Source organism: Buceros rhinoceros, unplaced genomic scaffold (genome assembly GCF_000710305.1).
Source record: "Buceros rhinoceros silvestris isolate BGI_N320 unplaced genomic scaffold, ASM71030v1 scaffold2148, whole genome shotgun sequence".
In the NCBI taxonomy this organism is placed as follows: domain Eukaryota; kingdom Metazoa; phylum Chordata; class Aves; order Bucerotiformes; family Bucerotidae; genus Buceros; species Buceros rhinoceros.
Genome location: NW_010427282.1, coordinates 122,353 through 139,318, shown reverse-complemented (window position 1 = coordinate 139,318; position 16,966 = coordinate 122,353). Strand labels below are relative to the sequence as shown.

At 41.6% G+C, this 16,966-nt stretch overlaps 1 protein-coding gene across 2 annotated transcripts in view; it reads left to right on the top strand.

The window, feature by feature from the left end:
• Nucleotides 1–7,717: 7,717 nt before the first annotated feature.
• The window catches only part of CELF2 (CUGBP, Elav-like family member 2), a 130,227-nt gene continuing 120,978 nt past the window's right edge, over nt 7,718–16,966 (top strand). The window contains exon 1 of one of the 2 annotated variants that reach the window (XM_010141815.1): nt 7,718–7,910. In XM_010141815.1, coding sequence (XP_010140117.1) covers nt 7,733–7,910 — 178 coding nt within the window. In that variant the 5' untranslated portion in view covers nt 7,718–7,732. The remainder of the gene's footprint in view (nt 7,911–16,966) is intronic. The other variant, XM_010141814.1, reaches the window with a different exon arrangement.

Here is a 16,966-nt window from a genome sequence, read left to right as displayed (position 1 = left end):
CTTGCAGTGGTTGTTCCCGAACAGCATAGTTGTGGTGATCTGCCAGGGATCTCTTCCTGCCGTAGCAGAGATTAGTTTAGAGACAGAAAGATTATAAGTTAGAAGCCTTTGTTAATACTAAGCTCTCCAGGTCAAAACCAGATGTGCAGATGCCCACCTGGGAGCTGGCCAAAAGCAAACAGATGTTTAAAATTCATTACTTAGGTATTTATTGGACATACCCATTGTGGTACTTTTCTCCTACTTTTCTCGTAGTCAGAAATGCACCTACCTTACACTTGATGTTAGGGGTGTAATGTACAGAACAAAGTCTGCTCGGAATGCAAGAATTACTTATTGGGTGGATGCCTAAGCTGAGCTTTACGTTGAGGAAAATTACAGCTTGGCAGACCTCATCTAGCCTTGAACTAATTAGTTCCTACAGCCTACAAAAGAGCCTGGAAGAACCAGGTTGGAGGTTAACACATGGCCTCTTAGTTTAGATCTCCAAGCACTTATTTTAGCACTTATTTGTATCCATACTTTAACAAGAGGGGAAATAAACTCAACAAAGTAGAAGTTGGGGTGGGGTAGGTCTGGCTTTCTTCAGCCGTTAAAGAGGAGGTGCTTGTCACTGGCTTTTGAGCTTTAGTTTCAGTTTAGTAAAACCTGTAGTCCAGTGTAGAGGAATCCTTAACAATACTGAAAATGGACCATTGTAAATTCTATTAGCATAAAAAAAAAAATGTTGCCCAGTTCTGACCTGTACAGATGGTGTGATTAATTGTTTGCTTCCACTAGTGGATGAAGTAGCAATGATATTTAATTGTTCTCCAAAACAGAGGACTTCAAAGACGGTGAACGTCTTCCTCTTCCTGTTTGTCTTCACTTCTGCGCTCACTCGCTCTCTTGTTTACTTGTATTTTAACTGGTATGGGTTGCTCCACTCGTGTCTATATACAGCACATACACATCGTTAAGCACTGCTGCGTGTTCTAAAAAATAATATGCTTGATAAAATACAGATCCATAACCAGCAGTAAGAGTTGAGACAGTCTGAGGCACACTGGATATCTTTTTTTTTAAAGATGCATTTGAAAGTAAAGGGTTATTCTTGCTTGACTCTGCAGTTCTAGGCACCATTACCAAAAGCAAGACATTAAAATAACATCATTTGGTAGTTTTAAACACGTATTCAAGAGTTACGCATGGTGAAACCCCAGCCTTAAGTGGAACTGGTTTGTAATGGAGATGGTGCTGCAACACAGAGGCTGAGCACCTGAAGAGCCACCAGCCTCTAGAGGTGACTGTTTAGCAGTGAGCACAGCAGAGGCTGCAGCCAGGTAGGGATGGACTCTCTCTCGTTTGCTTTTGTGAGCAGAATTCTGAGGGTAATGTTAGGAAGTCAGGAAGCCTTGGCACAAAGGAGTGTATGTGCTCCAACGCGCACCGTGAGCTGAAAAGGTAATTGCGTTTTAACATAGCTCTTGTTATGATTTCCTTTTGTATCCTTGATTTCTTCCTGTGATACTAATGAGGAATCTGCATCTATACCTCAAAAAAATGCTGTGTTTTATCTCAGATGTGCTCAGATCTCTTCTGATGTTTCTCTAGTCTGTGTTTTGTTCAGTACTTTTCCCAACTCATAGTGCTCTTAGGATCATGCAGTCTGACCTACCTGCTTGAAAGGCAACTTCCCTCTGCTCCTTCTATTCCCAGCATAAATTTATTCCCATCAAAACATTTTTCAAAGCAGCAGAAGTTTTTTCCCCAAATCTTTTTTCAAATCTTTTTTCCTCTGTGACAGGATGCTACCTCCTTACCTTACCTAAATTTGCATTTGGGGCTTTAAAGTGATGACATATACTAAATTTGGAATTAATCAGAAAACAAATATCCCCTGTAGCAACAGTGATTTGCCATGGTTTGTGCGTTCTAATATATGGAGAGTTAGCAAAGCTGAGCTACAGCTAATCACCGATTTCACCAGAAAAATGACTGTGAATTTTAAATTACCAGGGCAGTGAAAAGGACTCCAGTGTCTTCAGAAACATTACACTTTTACAAATAATTTCTGTCAAAGTGGAGGCGACTCAAGAAAACAATCTTTGCATTTACCGTGCAGGGCTTACACGAGCACTTGAGTCTTATTAGCTATTGAGAAGAACAAAATCTGAGCATGGGATGTCAGGTATTAAAAGCCATCAGGATTGTTCATGTGGTTAATGCGCATGTGTGAGTGCAAGTGCGGTTGCTCTCTGCTGGATGGATGAAGAATTGCTCAGCTCTTTGTTAAAGGCTTCATGGGTCCGTAAGATGGAGTAAAGGAGAACGTTTTTGCGAGCTCAGCTTCGATTTGCCTCCTGCAATTGCCATCGGCCTTCAGGTGTAGCAGAATGGCAGCTTTGTAATTCTGATAGCTCTTCAGTTGTCACCCCACTGATGGGTGCAGGGAAGCCTGGAGAAAATTAATTTGTAGACATTACTGCGCGCATAGGACCAAACGTCCTGCGGTATGCTGCTTTGTTCATTGGGCATGATGTCAGGTTCATTTAGCAACTGCTGTTCTGGATGTGTGTTACTTAATAATAATTATTAGTATTATTAGCTTTTAATAGTCCTGCCAAAAACTGTACAAGATCTTACAGCAGGAGCACTTAATGATTTCTGAAGCATCATCTTCCCTTTGAGCTGCTTCTGAGCAACTACAGTGCGAAAATGCTGATGGGCCAGAAAGCATCTGGAGATTATTTTTTTCACCAAAACACAGACACCTGGTCATTTACAGCTTAAAAATACGGAACAGCTTCTTTTTGGGTTTGGTTTTTTGGGGTTTTTTTAGTTTGTTTGTTTGTCAGAGGTTCTGGCCCTTAGTTTGTTGGCCCAAATCCAGTTTAGGTAATTACATTCTCTGTCTATAAATCGCAACCCCCTGCAGTTTTCAGTTGGGTATGGTAGTGTTCCACCTTTGCTGGCTGAAATTGTTGTGCGATAATGCTCCATGTCATTAAACAGCTGCTCTCTGTCACCTTACGATGAAGTCCTTCCTCTCTAAACAATGAGTTTATAAAGTCCTTTTGAGTCTTTCCAGATAAAATTTGCTCATAAACCAGCAATCATCATCTTCTGAGTGTGGTAAGGTGATGCTTGTTTGTCTCTCTTGACAGCAGTTGGAGTCCTTCAAACGGGTGTTGTCGCTGTTTATCAGCCTGTGTGATATCTTGGCAGTGACTCCACAGCTCGGATGTAAATATTTATTACTGTAAAACCCTGATGCCTGTAAATGCCTCTGTGCTGGGGTGGATTTAGTGGTCTTTACGCTTGGAACCCATTCACGTATCATGTTCCTGTTGTTATGTTGGCTCTTGGAGGGAGTTCCATGTTCTCCTACAGATGTCTTATACCATAGAACATGGAAAAGGCAAACGTAGAACTGCTAAAATAGGGTGAGGGTTGAGACATGGATTAACCAAAACAGAACAGTGAGAAGGGTTCTGGGCAGGGTTAAAAACAGATTTGAAAAATGGGCCTCATGTAAACCCGTCTGGGCCCCATTAACAGCTGTTTTTTCAGCACCTGGTTTGACACCTAGTTCGTTAATGGAAATGAACGTGGATTAATGCCAAAGCTCTCAACAGTGATGAATTTAAGAGAGTCCCTTTTGATTCAGACTTCGTTTCTGAAGCCTGCCTCTCTCTCCTTAGTGGTTAGTTCGCTTTTAGCAGTCTTGCTGTAATTACAGATATGAATGGGAGAGACAGAAAAGGTGTCTACTAGGTTTTTCCAGTGCTCCTGCGTAAGCAGCAGTGATATTAAAACAATCTCTAGCTCCTCAAAGAGTGGCCCTGTCAGCTTGCTGAAATGATGGAATGGTAGTTAGGCTATTAGAACGAAAATTGGCACAAATTGAGAGAGAGGATGCTCTGGCAGCAACCACAAGCAGTCAGCAACTCCGTGGCTTAATCTCTGCCCTTGGGCTGCTCTCTACGATACAGATGACACCTTGTCAGTGAAGATGATGTGCTGGGTCACCCCTGAGTCCAGTGGGCTAAATTGGCCATGGAGGGAAGGATTGCTGCAGTGTAGAGACAGCAAGCCACATAATCAAATTTTTTTCTTTTTCTCTTTTTTTTTTAATGTATGCCATCATTTGGGTACTGACAGTAATTGTCAAGGGATCCCTTTCTCATTAGTGTCCCCTAGACATAGCTATCTCTGTACGCTCATGCTTTCAAGAAATAGTCCTAAGCTTTCACAAGCTTTCCTCTTGAAAAGTTTCATGTGTGGTTTCTCTTTTGCCTTGTTATTTCTTGGGTACAGCAGGAGGGGAAGATGGGGGAAGGAAGAAGCCGCTTCCTCTGAGAGGCTTCATGTTGGCGAAGAGAAGTAACAGAAAACCCTGCAGCTGTTGGCACCTGAGAGGTCTTAGTGCAGAGCAGTAATGCCCGCTGGGTGAAGTTGACGGTTGAAGTTGGGAGAGGATAAGGGAATTCATCTATAGCAGACTTTATTTGTAGATATCAGGAATATTTTGCTGGCATATTGTATTTGCTCTTTGATAAACGAACCATCGGACAGGTGATCTGTAGAGCTATGTTCCTCACTGGAACCATCAGCAGGGATCAGGCCCACAGAATCTATAAAATTGGCAGGTTTTCCCAGTTGTTATCTTTCTGTTGTTTTATTCACTTGTTCCGTTTGTCTGCATTGGCTGTAGGATTATGGCTGCTGCCAAAGATGAGTGGGGATGCTGCTGCAAGTGCCACTGCTGCAGCAGTGCCCTTTCTGTGGACTGAACTTCCCTATCAACCCCTCAAAATGTTGACAGCTCAGAGAAACCCCTACCTCATGGTAGAAAAGGATTAGAAAGAAAAACCTAAGATAAGCTTTTTTTTCCCCCTAAATCTGCAGGAGTTGGTGGATTGGCAGAGCTGTCATTGGACAGTGAAATTTAGTTCTGAAAAGTTTTAATGACTTACCCAGGTTAATTCAGGCAGTGACTGACAAAACCTGTCCCCTGGAGCTTTGCATCACAGCTTATGGTAGCCAACACCTGGCTTTAACCATCTTTATCCAATAAAGCATGTAAGGAATATGATCAATGTAATTCGACTTCAGTTCCAACAAAGTAAAGAAAGGGCTTAAGCATTTTGTGGAATTAGAAGAGATCTTGGTCTGTGCCTAAATCTGAGGCTCAAAGCAGGAACTTGATGCTAATGGGGTCATTAACCTGCGAAAACGGGTAGAAGTGTTTAGTTTTGTGGTTTTCTCAAAATTGGCTTGTTAGCAGTGGAAATTGTGGTGCTCTTGGTGGTAAAGGTGTTCTGGGTAAAGGGAATTATTTATTAAATACGACCTTTGCTGTAAGTTTGAGGTAAAGTAGCAATTGTGTATGGATTTCTTAAAGAAGAGATCCAACAGAGAGAGTAGATGAAGGGCGTAATTTAAACATGAACGCAAGTCATTTTTTAATCTAAACAATGTAGAGACTAAAAGAAATGAAAAGTGAAGCAGATTTGTGCAAGAAAATAGTTGACAGGGTCCAGGGCAAAGCTGGGGGCTGCACAGCTAAGCTGCTACCTTTGCAGGTCCAAAATAATGTGTAATCATTTTCCCTAGTTATTTTAAGACACAGGTCAGGGAATTCTCATCCTCCCTATTAGGGAGGTTGTTTTAACAATTAGGTTTTACAGAAAGGAGTAGAAATTGGGAAGAAATAATGGAGTGATTTTCTAGAGGTGTAGATGTCATGTAGGTCCGTAGAAGTCTTGAAAGTTGTTGCCATGGAGTATCGCTCAAGCGAGTAGAGAGGATCTTTCTGTTTCTTGGAGATTTCAGGAGGGGGGTTTGGGGGGTTGGTTCGGGGGTTGGTTGCTTTGGATTCAGTGTAACATATGTAAGGAAAATGTAGTTTCTAAGGCCTGGAGAAACTGTGATTTCTCCAGAGCTGCTTGTGACCTGTAGAACACCTTCAAAATTAAGAGCATATATAAGACAAGAGAGGGTATTTGTGGGTGAGACGTGATCTGAAAGTTTGGCCCAAATCTTTCAGTCTCTTACTCAGGCAAGAGTCCTGCCAGAATCGGTAGGAATTCTGTCTATAGAGTAAATGAGTGTGATAAATCCTGGTGTCTACTGATACGTGTTGAAGGTACTTCACAAGTGATGATCAAACTTGTTGTTGTTGGTTTAAAACGTGCCTGTAATATAACTTTCTCCTTCATGATGGAAGCAGGGAAAGTGCTGAAGGTAATATGGGCCTATTAATGTGTTCAGGTGAATTATGCTTTCAAGGAGATGAAACACATGAAACCAAATAATTTGTCTTTGCAGTAGTTATAGCTGTGAGACAGGGGAATTAGACAAGGTTGATTTTTTCTTGCCATTCTTAGGTTGGTTTTTTTTTAACATGTAAAATATTATTTGTGTCTGGCTTGAGCTCTTCCAAGTCCTCCTGTGGGCATTCTCTCCTGAACAACCATCAAACGAAGAAATTGCAATTAAAGCAGAGTATTTTGAAAGTGTCAGGTGGCTCTGGAACACCTGAACTCTCTTCGATGTTGCTGACAGACCGTTTCCCCCCTTTCTCTGGTAGAAAGATGGGGGGGATTTGCTCTAAAAGTCACATCTCATTAATCTTCTTCCTTGAAACTGAAGCATGCAAAAGTTATCATCACTTACGGAATTTCTAGCCAAGTAATTAATTGAAATTACTTCCCATAATTATCAATAATGACGTGAGGGGGTTTTTTGTACTTTTACTTTTTGTTCAATATTTAATATGACTTGTTTTCCTTATAAGAGTACAGCTCCTCCTAAAACATGATTTGTCATTTGTTTTGGTTTGTTGGATTTTTGGTTTGGTTTTTTTTTTTTCCAAGTTCTTTTTCCCTGGAAAACTGTGTGGTTGTTTTGACCTCAGCTGTACATCTGGAGGTCAGATAGGTAACAATTTACAGCACGTGAAAGTTTTCAAAAATTTGATGTCCTTTTGCAGGGAGAAAAACTTTTTGAAGCAGCATTTTAATTTTGCAATGAAGCAGATAGTTTTGCCACTGCCTTCTGTTTCTGAATTGTGCTTTTTTTTCTTTCTTTTTTTTTTTTTAATGCCAAACAATGTGCTTTAAACTGGAGTTCTCCAGGCTGCTTTTCCTTTTAAAAGAGCGTAGGCAACTAATCGGCAGCAACCAGCCACATAGCTGGAGTGTTTTCCATTCTAGGCAATATCATACTAATTTGATGCACACATGGATGCTTCACACAATCTGCAAATTCATCGCTGGCATCTTGCATTAGTCATCTGACAGATTGCCAAGTGTTTCATATTCCTTTCATGTGACTTTATTACAAAACACACACACGCACACACACTGCCTTATTTCTGCCAGTAGCCAGTTAGTGAGAATTCACTGCAGTTCTGTTTACAACAGCCATGGAGAGAAATCTGCACTTATTTGCAACTATCCTCTGCTTTAACACGCAAAAGTGCTGGTTTGCCTTGTGCTGCTCTCTTCTTATATAATGATATTAAGCAGCTGCCTGCCGAGAAAACTGGACTCAATGAGAAATGTAATTGCATTGTTTTTGGTTCGTAATACTTATGCTATTAATTAAAAACTGAAATTTTTTTTCTGCTTTGTGCCAATTGACATCATCTTCTGCATCCAGTGCACATGAAAACTGCGTAGTCTCCTAACTTGCCTTCTCTTTTTAATCTCCTTTTCCACTTTCTAGTAACGGCACAGCTAACAAGATGAATGGAGCTTTGGATCACTCAGACCAACCAGACCCAGATGCCATTAAGATGTTTGTTGGACAGATTCCCCGTTCATGGTCAGAAAAAGAGTTAAAAGAACTTTTTGAGCCTTATGGAGCTGTCTACCAGATTAATGTTCTCCGAGACAGAAGTCAGAACCCTCCCCAAAGTAAAGGTACAGTAGTTGTGCTCTCTTTGCTTTCAGTTTGGTTGGATTTAGTTGTTTTGTTTGGTTTTATTTTCCCCCCCGCAATGATCTCGCTTGCCTTCAGGATTTCCAGAGAGGTTTGCATCTAGGCTGTCTGTTTTGAAGCATTCTGTGCCGAGCCGTGCAGCAGTCCTAATAGGAGAGCACTCCTGAATTTCTATCGATTACTGTCTTCCTCCTCTTCTTCAGTTGCAGTTTAAATGTCTGTTATCTGGAAGCATGCATTCCAACTGTGCCAAAATAACGAAAGATTGCAGCCCTTGTTTAAATTAGTATTGCCAAGAAACGTGGAAACCTGAGCGGTCACTTTCCCAGGATTAGCTCATGAAAAAATATTATATTCTACTTGCTTTTGTTTCCTCTCTCTGCATCCCGGGCAGGAATAATTTGAAGGATTCAAAAGGGGAGGAATGATAGCGGTGGGCTCTTGCTCATTGTTCCAGAGGTAATAAAAATTACAAAACAGACTGCCCTTATTCCAGAATCTGATTTCTTTTCTGCGGTTGTGTTAAAGGATTGATTTGTGGCACTGGTAATTTCCAAAAGAAAGTGTTGGTTTTCCTCCTTGCATGCATTTTTTCCATACACGTGTAAAGTGTCTGGCCTTAACTATATTGCTTTCTTTCACTGCGTATCTGTGCCTAGTTAGGCACGTGAGAATTCTGTGTATTATAGCTATGTAAGTATGACATATGCTTACATGTAGGCTGAGAGTGAATATTTTGTTTCACAGAATGCATTTTTCTTCCTAAAGAGCTGTGTACTTTAATTTACGCTTCAGGTTTGGTACACGGAAGTGTCGCTAACATTATAAATAATTAGTGCAGCTCAGAGGCATAACTAGATATGCATGTGTGCCTGCCTGGGAGGTTACTAGATAGTTATTCATTCTTACAGCACTCCTGCCACTGATTCTAAAAACCTGTAAAGCGCACATGCTACGGAGAATATCGTAAAATTATTTTGTGGGCTAGCAGCTAACTAACAGTGCAAAACAGCAGTCACTTCAGATTTCCAGTTCAGTGAGAGGTGACTGCTCTCGCGTGAGGCACCCAGCACAGCGGTGGGTGCTCCTGTGCTTCTGTGCAAAGCGCTGCCAAAGCTCAGCATTTCCTCCCTGCCCTGCTGTGGGGCAGAGGATCCTCTCAGTGGCCTCTTTGCTGCCCCATCTAAGCAGTCTTGAGCTTTGAGTGATATTAGTTCGTTTTGGGTTGCTTGCCTGTGTCACTTCTGGTGAAAAGGCTTGGTGCATTGGTGTCACACTGATGATAGGGAGGGGATTAATCTCACCGTTCCTTGCTGCTTATCAAGTCCCTGTACTAGATTGCTCCTTCCCCTCAGAAGCAGAAGGTATTTTTGGTTGGGCTTTTTCAGTGTAGTTCTGCTCACAGCTCCATTTGTTCCCCAGGACTGATGTATTGTATGTATTGCATGTAGCCCCTTGCTCTACGAGCACAGAGCCCTCACCAAGTGTCTTTTTCCTGTAATGCGGGATAGCAGGCAGCATTAAGAGGTCAAGCAACTGGATTTTCTGCAGTCCAGGCTGCTATGGATGAGCAAACTCCTACTTAGTTCAAACCACGAAAATGCTGAACTTTGAGACTCGCCCGTTTAGAAAGAGCTGGTTCCTGGGCCACAGAAAAGCCTTCCCACTAGGCAGTAAATGAAGTGAGAATGATACTGTGGTTAGGCAGAAGAAAGCCATTGATTCCTGTTTCTGTAGCGGATTCCGTTATACTGTACATGTCTGTCAGGCAGCTGGGAGGCATGAGGATTAAGACAGGTCATGCAAATCATTGTGGACTAATTATGAACCCTCGTAGTCCCCGTACTCAATATTCTTTTTGAAAGGTGGTTGGTTTTGGAGGGTTTTTTTGCTTGGACTATTTTCAGCCGTGCAGAGATGATGCTTTTATGTCACTTCAGGCATTATATGCTTTAATGAGTAAATTAAATTAATCCTCCAGAAAGACAGGATAACCTTCAGACTTACATATCCCTGTAAGCAGCAAGCTCCTCTGGTGGTCAGCTTTTCCCTTGGAAGCTTTGGAGGAGTGTCTCTACATGTTGGCTCTACCCTTCCTCCTGGCTGAGTCTGCCAGCAAGGTTGCTACATACGGAAACCTCTTGAGTCTCTTACGGATATGTCTTGACTAGGAATGATCTTTATTTTCTTAACCGAGTAGCACAAAGGATTCTGTGTGAGAGATTGTTAAGTGCGTAAGAAACAGACAAACAAACTGCCCTGAAAAATCTCTGAAACTCCTGTTACCATCACAATGCGTGAGAAATACTCCACCTGTTCTATCTAATTGGCATCTAATAACGAAGCTGAGTTTTGAGCTTTTGTTCGGAGGTGTGGCTGAATTCCCTGCTCTCCTTCTGTGGAACTGCCCACACGAAACAACCATTTTTATTTGATTTGATCTGGGTGGATTGGGGTAATGCCAGACATTTTCCTGCCTGCTGCCTCTCTGCATCACCTCCAGTTCTGCAGAACAGTGCGTCAAGGGGACCTCATGGTCAGGTGACGCTGGAAAAAGCCCATTTTTCATTTCACTGCATGGTGGTGGCTGTGTGTCACACAGAACATCCACAGCCTGGTATCACCCAGACATTTTCTCTGAATATTCTGGAAGCCACGGATTGAAATGACAGAAATGCAAGTTAGTGTTATCATACCATGCAAGGGGGTGGTGGTTTGGTTTTGTTCTTTGAAGAAAGGCATTTTGATTTTTGGAAGATTTCTCTCTTACCAGACAAGGGCTGTGTATTTCTGTTAGCTTGGCCAAAGGGGCTTCTCCAATTTGGACAGAATTTTTCTCTGATGAACTGTTTATGAAGCTGCAATCTGAGTCTCTCCCAATTCTGTCAAAAATAACCATAGGCTGCTTTTCTCTCTCCTGCTGTTATTACGACTGTCTTTCATACCCTCTAACGACAGACGGCCTAGTTCATGTCATTTCTCCTTTTTTGTATTGCTTGCCAGCTCTGCAAAGCTGAAGCTGGAGGAAGACAGGTAAAAAGCCAAGTTTTATTCACTTTGGGAAACTAGAGGAAAGCCATCTGACTTCCAGAGATACAGTCTGCTAGCACAAATGTTGAAGCTTGGCTTATTAATTGGGGACTGGAGGAATGGCTGCATTGTGATGGGTGATGGTTGGAGTGTCCTCTGTCGGTAAGAAACTCCTCATGCTTTCCAGAGTTTGCAGTTCTTAGGTTCTTTTTGGATGTGTGAAAGAGCTCAGGAAAGTAATTTGACTTTGTGTTTATCCCCTGTTGTTTTGTAAGGCTTTTTCCTCTTTCTGCAACAAGAGAAATCCGGGGGATTAGGTAAACTTTCTTTAAAAAAAAAAAAAAAAAAAAAAAAAAAAAAAAAAAAAAAAAAAAAAAAAGGCAGACAGGAAATCCTATAACGCTGAAATAAATGGCACTTTCAGCTTCTGGGGGCTAAGGGGATTCAAAGTCTAGGCAGATCAGCCCTCTCTCTTCCCAATCCAGCTTGCTCCCTTTGCATAATTTATTCTGGGTGGACAGATGACTTTTTTTCAGAGTAGCTGTTAAAGAGAGCTTCTGTAAAACCTCAGATACCACAAGCTCTATGCGAAGGCAGTATACGCTGCCACCAAGGTCTCTCTTCTTCCCCACAGTTCTCCTAAGCCGGAAAGATTTCCTTGGCTGCTTTTGATTCGGAGTCCAAATGCTGAAGCAAGCAGATGGCATAGGGCTACTTTTGCCTTTTGAAAGGCAAGAGGAGAGTCTTGGGCTGGATCCACAATGTCCTTTGGGTACCCTGCTGCTGTTTCAATACCTGGTAATTGTTGTAGGGATCAAGGTCCCCTAAACCAGCTTCGTGAGCCTGATCCTGTTTGCGCTACTGTAGGAATAGCGTTGCAGGAAGGAGAGTCACCCATGTAACAACCAGCTCCATGTTCCCTTGTAGCCTTTTACAGACCCTTTATCAGATTAGAGGGAGGCTGCTGAGTGAACAAGGATGTGCTGTAGTTAAAGGCCAGTGATTATTATTATCCTATTTAACATGGTAATTTAAGTCTACCGGGAAGCAAGTGGAGGAATCTGATAATGAGGCATTCATCAGCTGCATACAGGAGAGACCGGATGGGCAAGACATAGAGGAGGCAGAAGTGGTGTGGCCTGTTTGGGTACCAGTCTGGCTACAGTTTAGCCCTTCAGAAATACTCTTGTTCAGGCAGTTCCGCCCCTCCGCAGGTCCCAGCTCACAGTGCCCCATTTTCTGTGCAGCGGGGGAAGAAGAGGGAACTCGAGCAGTCCTGCACAGGAGCAGAGCTGTGGCACCTTGCTTGTCACACAAATCCATCCCGACTGTCCTAATCAGCAGCGAAGACCAACTGTTCCTTGCTTGCCCTTGCATCACTGCTCAGCCGATTGCACACTCCTGCTCCTTGAAGCAATTTCAGTGCATTGTGTTTTGCAAAACTGTTTTAGATGCTCTTTAAAAGCTCCCTTCAACCAAGAGTGAGTCAGGGTTTCTCTACACATTTTGACTTATTTTGTGTTTTGAATTATCTCACAGCTCCACGTGAACATTGTTTAGCTTTTAAGATCCGATGAGTTATGTCAGGAGCACACACGCTGTCGAAACTGCAGGACTTGGGACCACAGCCATGAAGCACGTATGTTTTAGGGTAAATTTTAGTAATGGGGGCTGAGAGATCTTCTGTTACAAATGCAGACTTGAAATCTTGCGTGCATCAAATGGAAAAGTGCCTCGCATTATTTTTTTTAGCAGATGCTTTGTGCACTACATGGGGCTTCACACAACAAAGTCTGGCAAAAGCCAGACATGGCCGTGAGGTACAATGGGGAGGGAGAGCAAATGATAAAGTTGAGGTTTTAACTTTTGGCTTCTGACTTTTGGATGTTTAAATTTAAACCTTGTAATTTTATATGGGTTATAAGTAGCATTATAAGGTATATTATAGATGTGAGCTGATTTTTGTTAAAGACAATTCTTATTTGACAAATCTGCTGGAGTTTTTCAGGAGGTTTCTGTGAAAAAGCGGACAGGTGTGAAATAATCAAGCTGGATTTCCCAGGGGCATTTCACACAGTGTCACAAAGGAGACTAATACATACGGCTGCTGTGAAGCAGACGAGCCCATTTTCAAACAGAGAAAGGAGCTGGTTAGATGATCGAGGCCAGATTAGAATGGGGAAAGGTTACGGGCCAGGGGAAGAGAGAGGATGATGACTGGAGAGCAACAGGGACTGTTATTGGAGATCAATACTTTTTCACTCTCTATGTAAATGGCTTTGACAGAATGAACCACCAACTTGTTATCCAACTTTTTGGAACATGAAGAAGGGACTGGGTGGGGGCGAAGCTGCCCGATATCCTGAAGAAAACAATCCAATACAAAGAGATTCAGCTTGGTAAAACGAACTGTGAGCAAGAATAGTAAATCTGAGAGAGATTTTGAGAGAACAGATAGGTAGAATGAATAGAAGATTCGAAGACTGGAGAGCAGGAGAGGATTTAAAGAGTGCAAGTATCATAAAAGGACTGACATGATGTTTTCTATCCATGTGGTCAAAAAGGCACAGAAAATGTGAACTTGTACAATTGGAAGCATTGAATATAGCTTTCAAGAAAATACTGTGCCACTTAAAGAAAAAATTTTTTGATCATGATTAAACTACAGTTACTAATATTTAGTAACTATTCTATAGAAAAGGGCAGAGGTCCAGGGAAGAGCAGCACGGTTTCTTATGAAGTCAAGAAGGGTTAAGCCACGACAAAAGGTCTCAGACCTTTGTTAACTTACAAAGGGCTTCAAGCATTGACTTACAAGAAAGCTAAAAGGGGAAAAGCTGAGGAAGAATGCAGGACTGTACCTTGGGTTGGAAAGAAAAAGTGTAAGGGGCTAAAATTGAAGTTTCTGCAGCATGTTGAAGTGCATGCTGAAGGCAGGAATAAACTCTTCCAATTAATATTAAACCCAGGGACTGTGCAGCATAGCCTCAAGATTGAGAAACAGCAGGCCAACAGAAAAAAATCCAGCTGAAATCAAACTTTCTTCCTCCACTTGCAGAGCAGAGAGTGGTCTTCGAGAAGCAGCAGTAACAAAAGTTCCAAGAGAAATTTTTCTCCTGCTTTCTTCCGTGTAGTATTTTGAAATAATACCCCTGGAGCAGTATGTGGGGTATGACAGCTCCCCACATCCCAGTATGGTTTCACCCTGTAAGCAGCACGAGGTGCCAAGGCTGTGGTGAAGACAGCTGACGGGGGCTTATCTATGTCCAGCATGAAGATGGTCTGAGATGGCTGATGACCCCTGATATTTTGGCATTGCTTTGAAGAGAGGGAGCAGATGAGGAGAATGTCTCATTGCATGCTTGGCTGCGATCCTGTTGCCCACGTAAATCAGTCCCACTGTATATTCCCATCATTGACCATGGCAAGAAAGTCAGGTCCTTTAGTACTGAAAAGTATCACAGTAAATGCAACCCAGAAGTAGGGGAAGGTATTTGTGAACTGTAACAGGAGTGACGGCTTGCGATGGTGGAACAGGAAGAGTGGAGGGTGTTGGGGGGATTGGGTAGAGAGTGGGTTTTGGTTGTAGCGTGTAAAGAGAGACAGCAGGTAGAACCTTCCTTAGCCTGTTTCTGAAGTTCCCATATACAGCATGTGAATGACTGGAGCTGTAGCAGAAACAGGCTTTGTATTTTTTTAGACATCTTTTCACTCCATGGTTTTACAGTATTTATCACCGTGGGGGCTTGGTCCAGAAGGGAGGGCTCTAAGTGCTGCTGTAAGAAATTAATAAAAATAACCCATCTCTAAGGAATTAAAGTACATCACTTTGGTTGCAGTTTGCAAGCTGATTGGTTGCAGTTTTATAGCAGCTTAACTATGATTTACAACTGTATATGAATTTTCAAATTAAACTAAGCTTGTATAAGCACATTATTAATTACAGCTATGCTAAAAAAGTGCATAAACTTTAACTGCAGGAATTGATTTGGTTAAATTAATAAAACCCCATATGCAGACAGGCCGGCAGAAGAGTAGGACTTCATATTCCAGTTGTGGTTTTCTTAATCAATCTCTAATGTTCCCGTCTGATAAACACTTGGCAAAAAGGCAAGTTAGGTAAGAAGGTGTTTGAGCTTCAATTCAGGCATGAAATAAATCCAAGCACTTCCAAGGTATATTCAATAGCTTGAGGAATACAGGTGAAAATATGGGTTCAGTTTTCCTCACAGTTCAGGAGAAACAAGGAAATAGAAAAGGGATCAGTCTGTCAGTCTGTCTTGTTTTTTCTAATTATATCTAAAACCAATTGAAGGCTAATGATTGAGAATTAGGGGGCCTAAACTGCACTTTTTTTTTTTTCAATAAAATGCTTGACAAAAAAGAGTATTTTGCACAATAGTTCAAAGAGGCAGGCAATTCGGTGCTCTGATGTTGACTTCTTCAGCACACCGTCCAGCATTTACATGTCGAATATTGCAGAACAACTTTATAAAAAAATCCCAAATGTTCTATAAGTATAAGTGGGTAATCTGTTTTTCATAACGCCATCAGTCCATCAGAAAAAACACATAAGCAGGTGGTTAAAACAGCCTGAACTTTTAATAAAATTGAAAAAAGCAGCTAATCAAATTGCATTGTTGAATCTGAATAATATCTTGAACCTCAGTCTCTCCAATATATAATCTCAAAGGCAGAAATTGTAGTGCATGGAAAAATCTAAGTCAAGTCATGCACGCACTTGCACACAGGAATTAATCAATGGATATGATACTCAGACATAAAATCACATGCATGTTTAAGTATTTTCAAGATTGGTGCCTACATTTTAAATATATACCTCTGTAACAGTGCCAGATACTGTCAGTTTGAGATTTATGGTATCCAATTTCTCCAGTCGCATATTGAAGCTTACACCAATGAGTTTCGATCTTTTTATGATGTTGTTGTGGCACTGAAATTCTTTCCTCTCCCCATTTTCCCTTAAATGAATAAACATACAATATTTATCTGCTTGCCACATAAAAAATGATGTGTGTTTTTGTTAAAGAACAATGGCTTCAAAAAAAAAACCCCAGCAACACAACCCTCTTCTTATTAAGTAGTGTTTCTAATTCTGCTCAGTCCTAATGTTGGAATCATTTGCTCAGAACATAGGAGGAGGTTTTGCAAAGGATTTGAAAACAGGTCTGAAATCTTCACGCTCTTTGACATGGAGCTCAAAGGAAGAAAATGTTTGACAACTAAGCCATGTCAAAAATGGAGTGTAATTGGGGAGCAGCCTTATGAGCACGTATTTCAGCTGCACCACAACTTCTAAGTCTCTCATTTCCACCGCAAGAACAGCGTTTTATCGCTTCCATCTTCTGCTCCTGTCACCCCACTTACATCACGCCTAAGTGCATATACACACATATGCACAAATAAATAAAAACCTAAAATTAAAACCCCCAATATAAGAATTTTTGCTCATTAAAAGATAGCAGAAGAGACTGCAAGGCAGTAAGAATTTCTCTGTCACTGCTGAGGTGATGTGAGAGACACATAAATATTACAATGACGGGTCACAGTAAAAAGCTAAAGACCATGTAAAATGTTTTAGCATAAAGGTCACCAGTTTTGCTAGTTCTTAACATGGATTTCAACCCCAGGGAAGCCTTGAAAGGATGTCTGTTATTCTCTGTCTTTTTGAAATACGTTTCAAAATGGACACGTGCGAAGCAGTTGCAGTGTAAATTAATTACGAGTTCATTACTTCCATCTTCCCTGCGGCAGACCTTGTCACACTGTATTTTCTGCTGGAGCTGGGTAGCAACAGGACAGTTTTGGGCATGTTTTGGGTCTGGTAGGACCCACAGCTTGCTCAGTGTCAGACTTCTGTGATACAGATGCCAGGAAAGGATGTGGTGTGCCAGTCGTGGTATTATTTCTTAGCAGTTCCGTAGTAACCGTCAGCATATTTCAAAAGAACAGCAAATAACTCCCTCGGGATAAAGTCTGGTAGTGG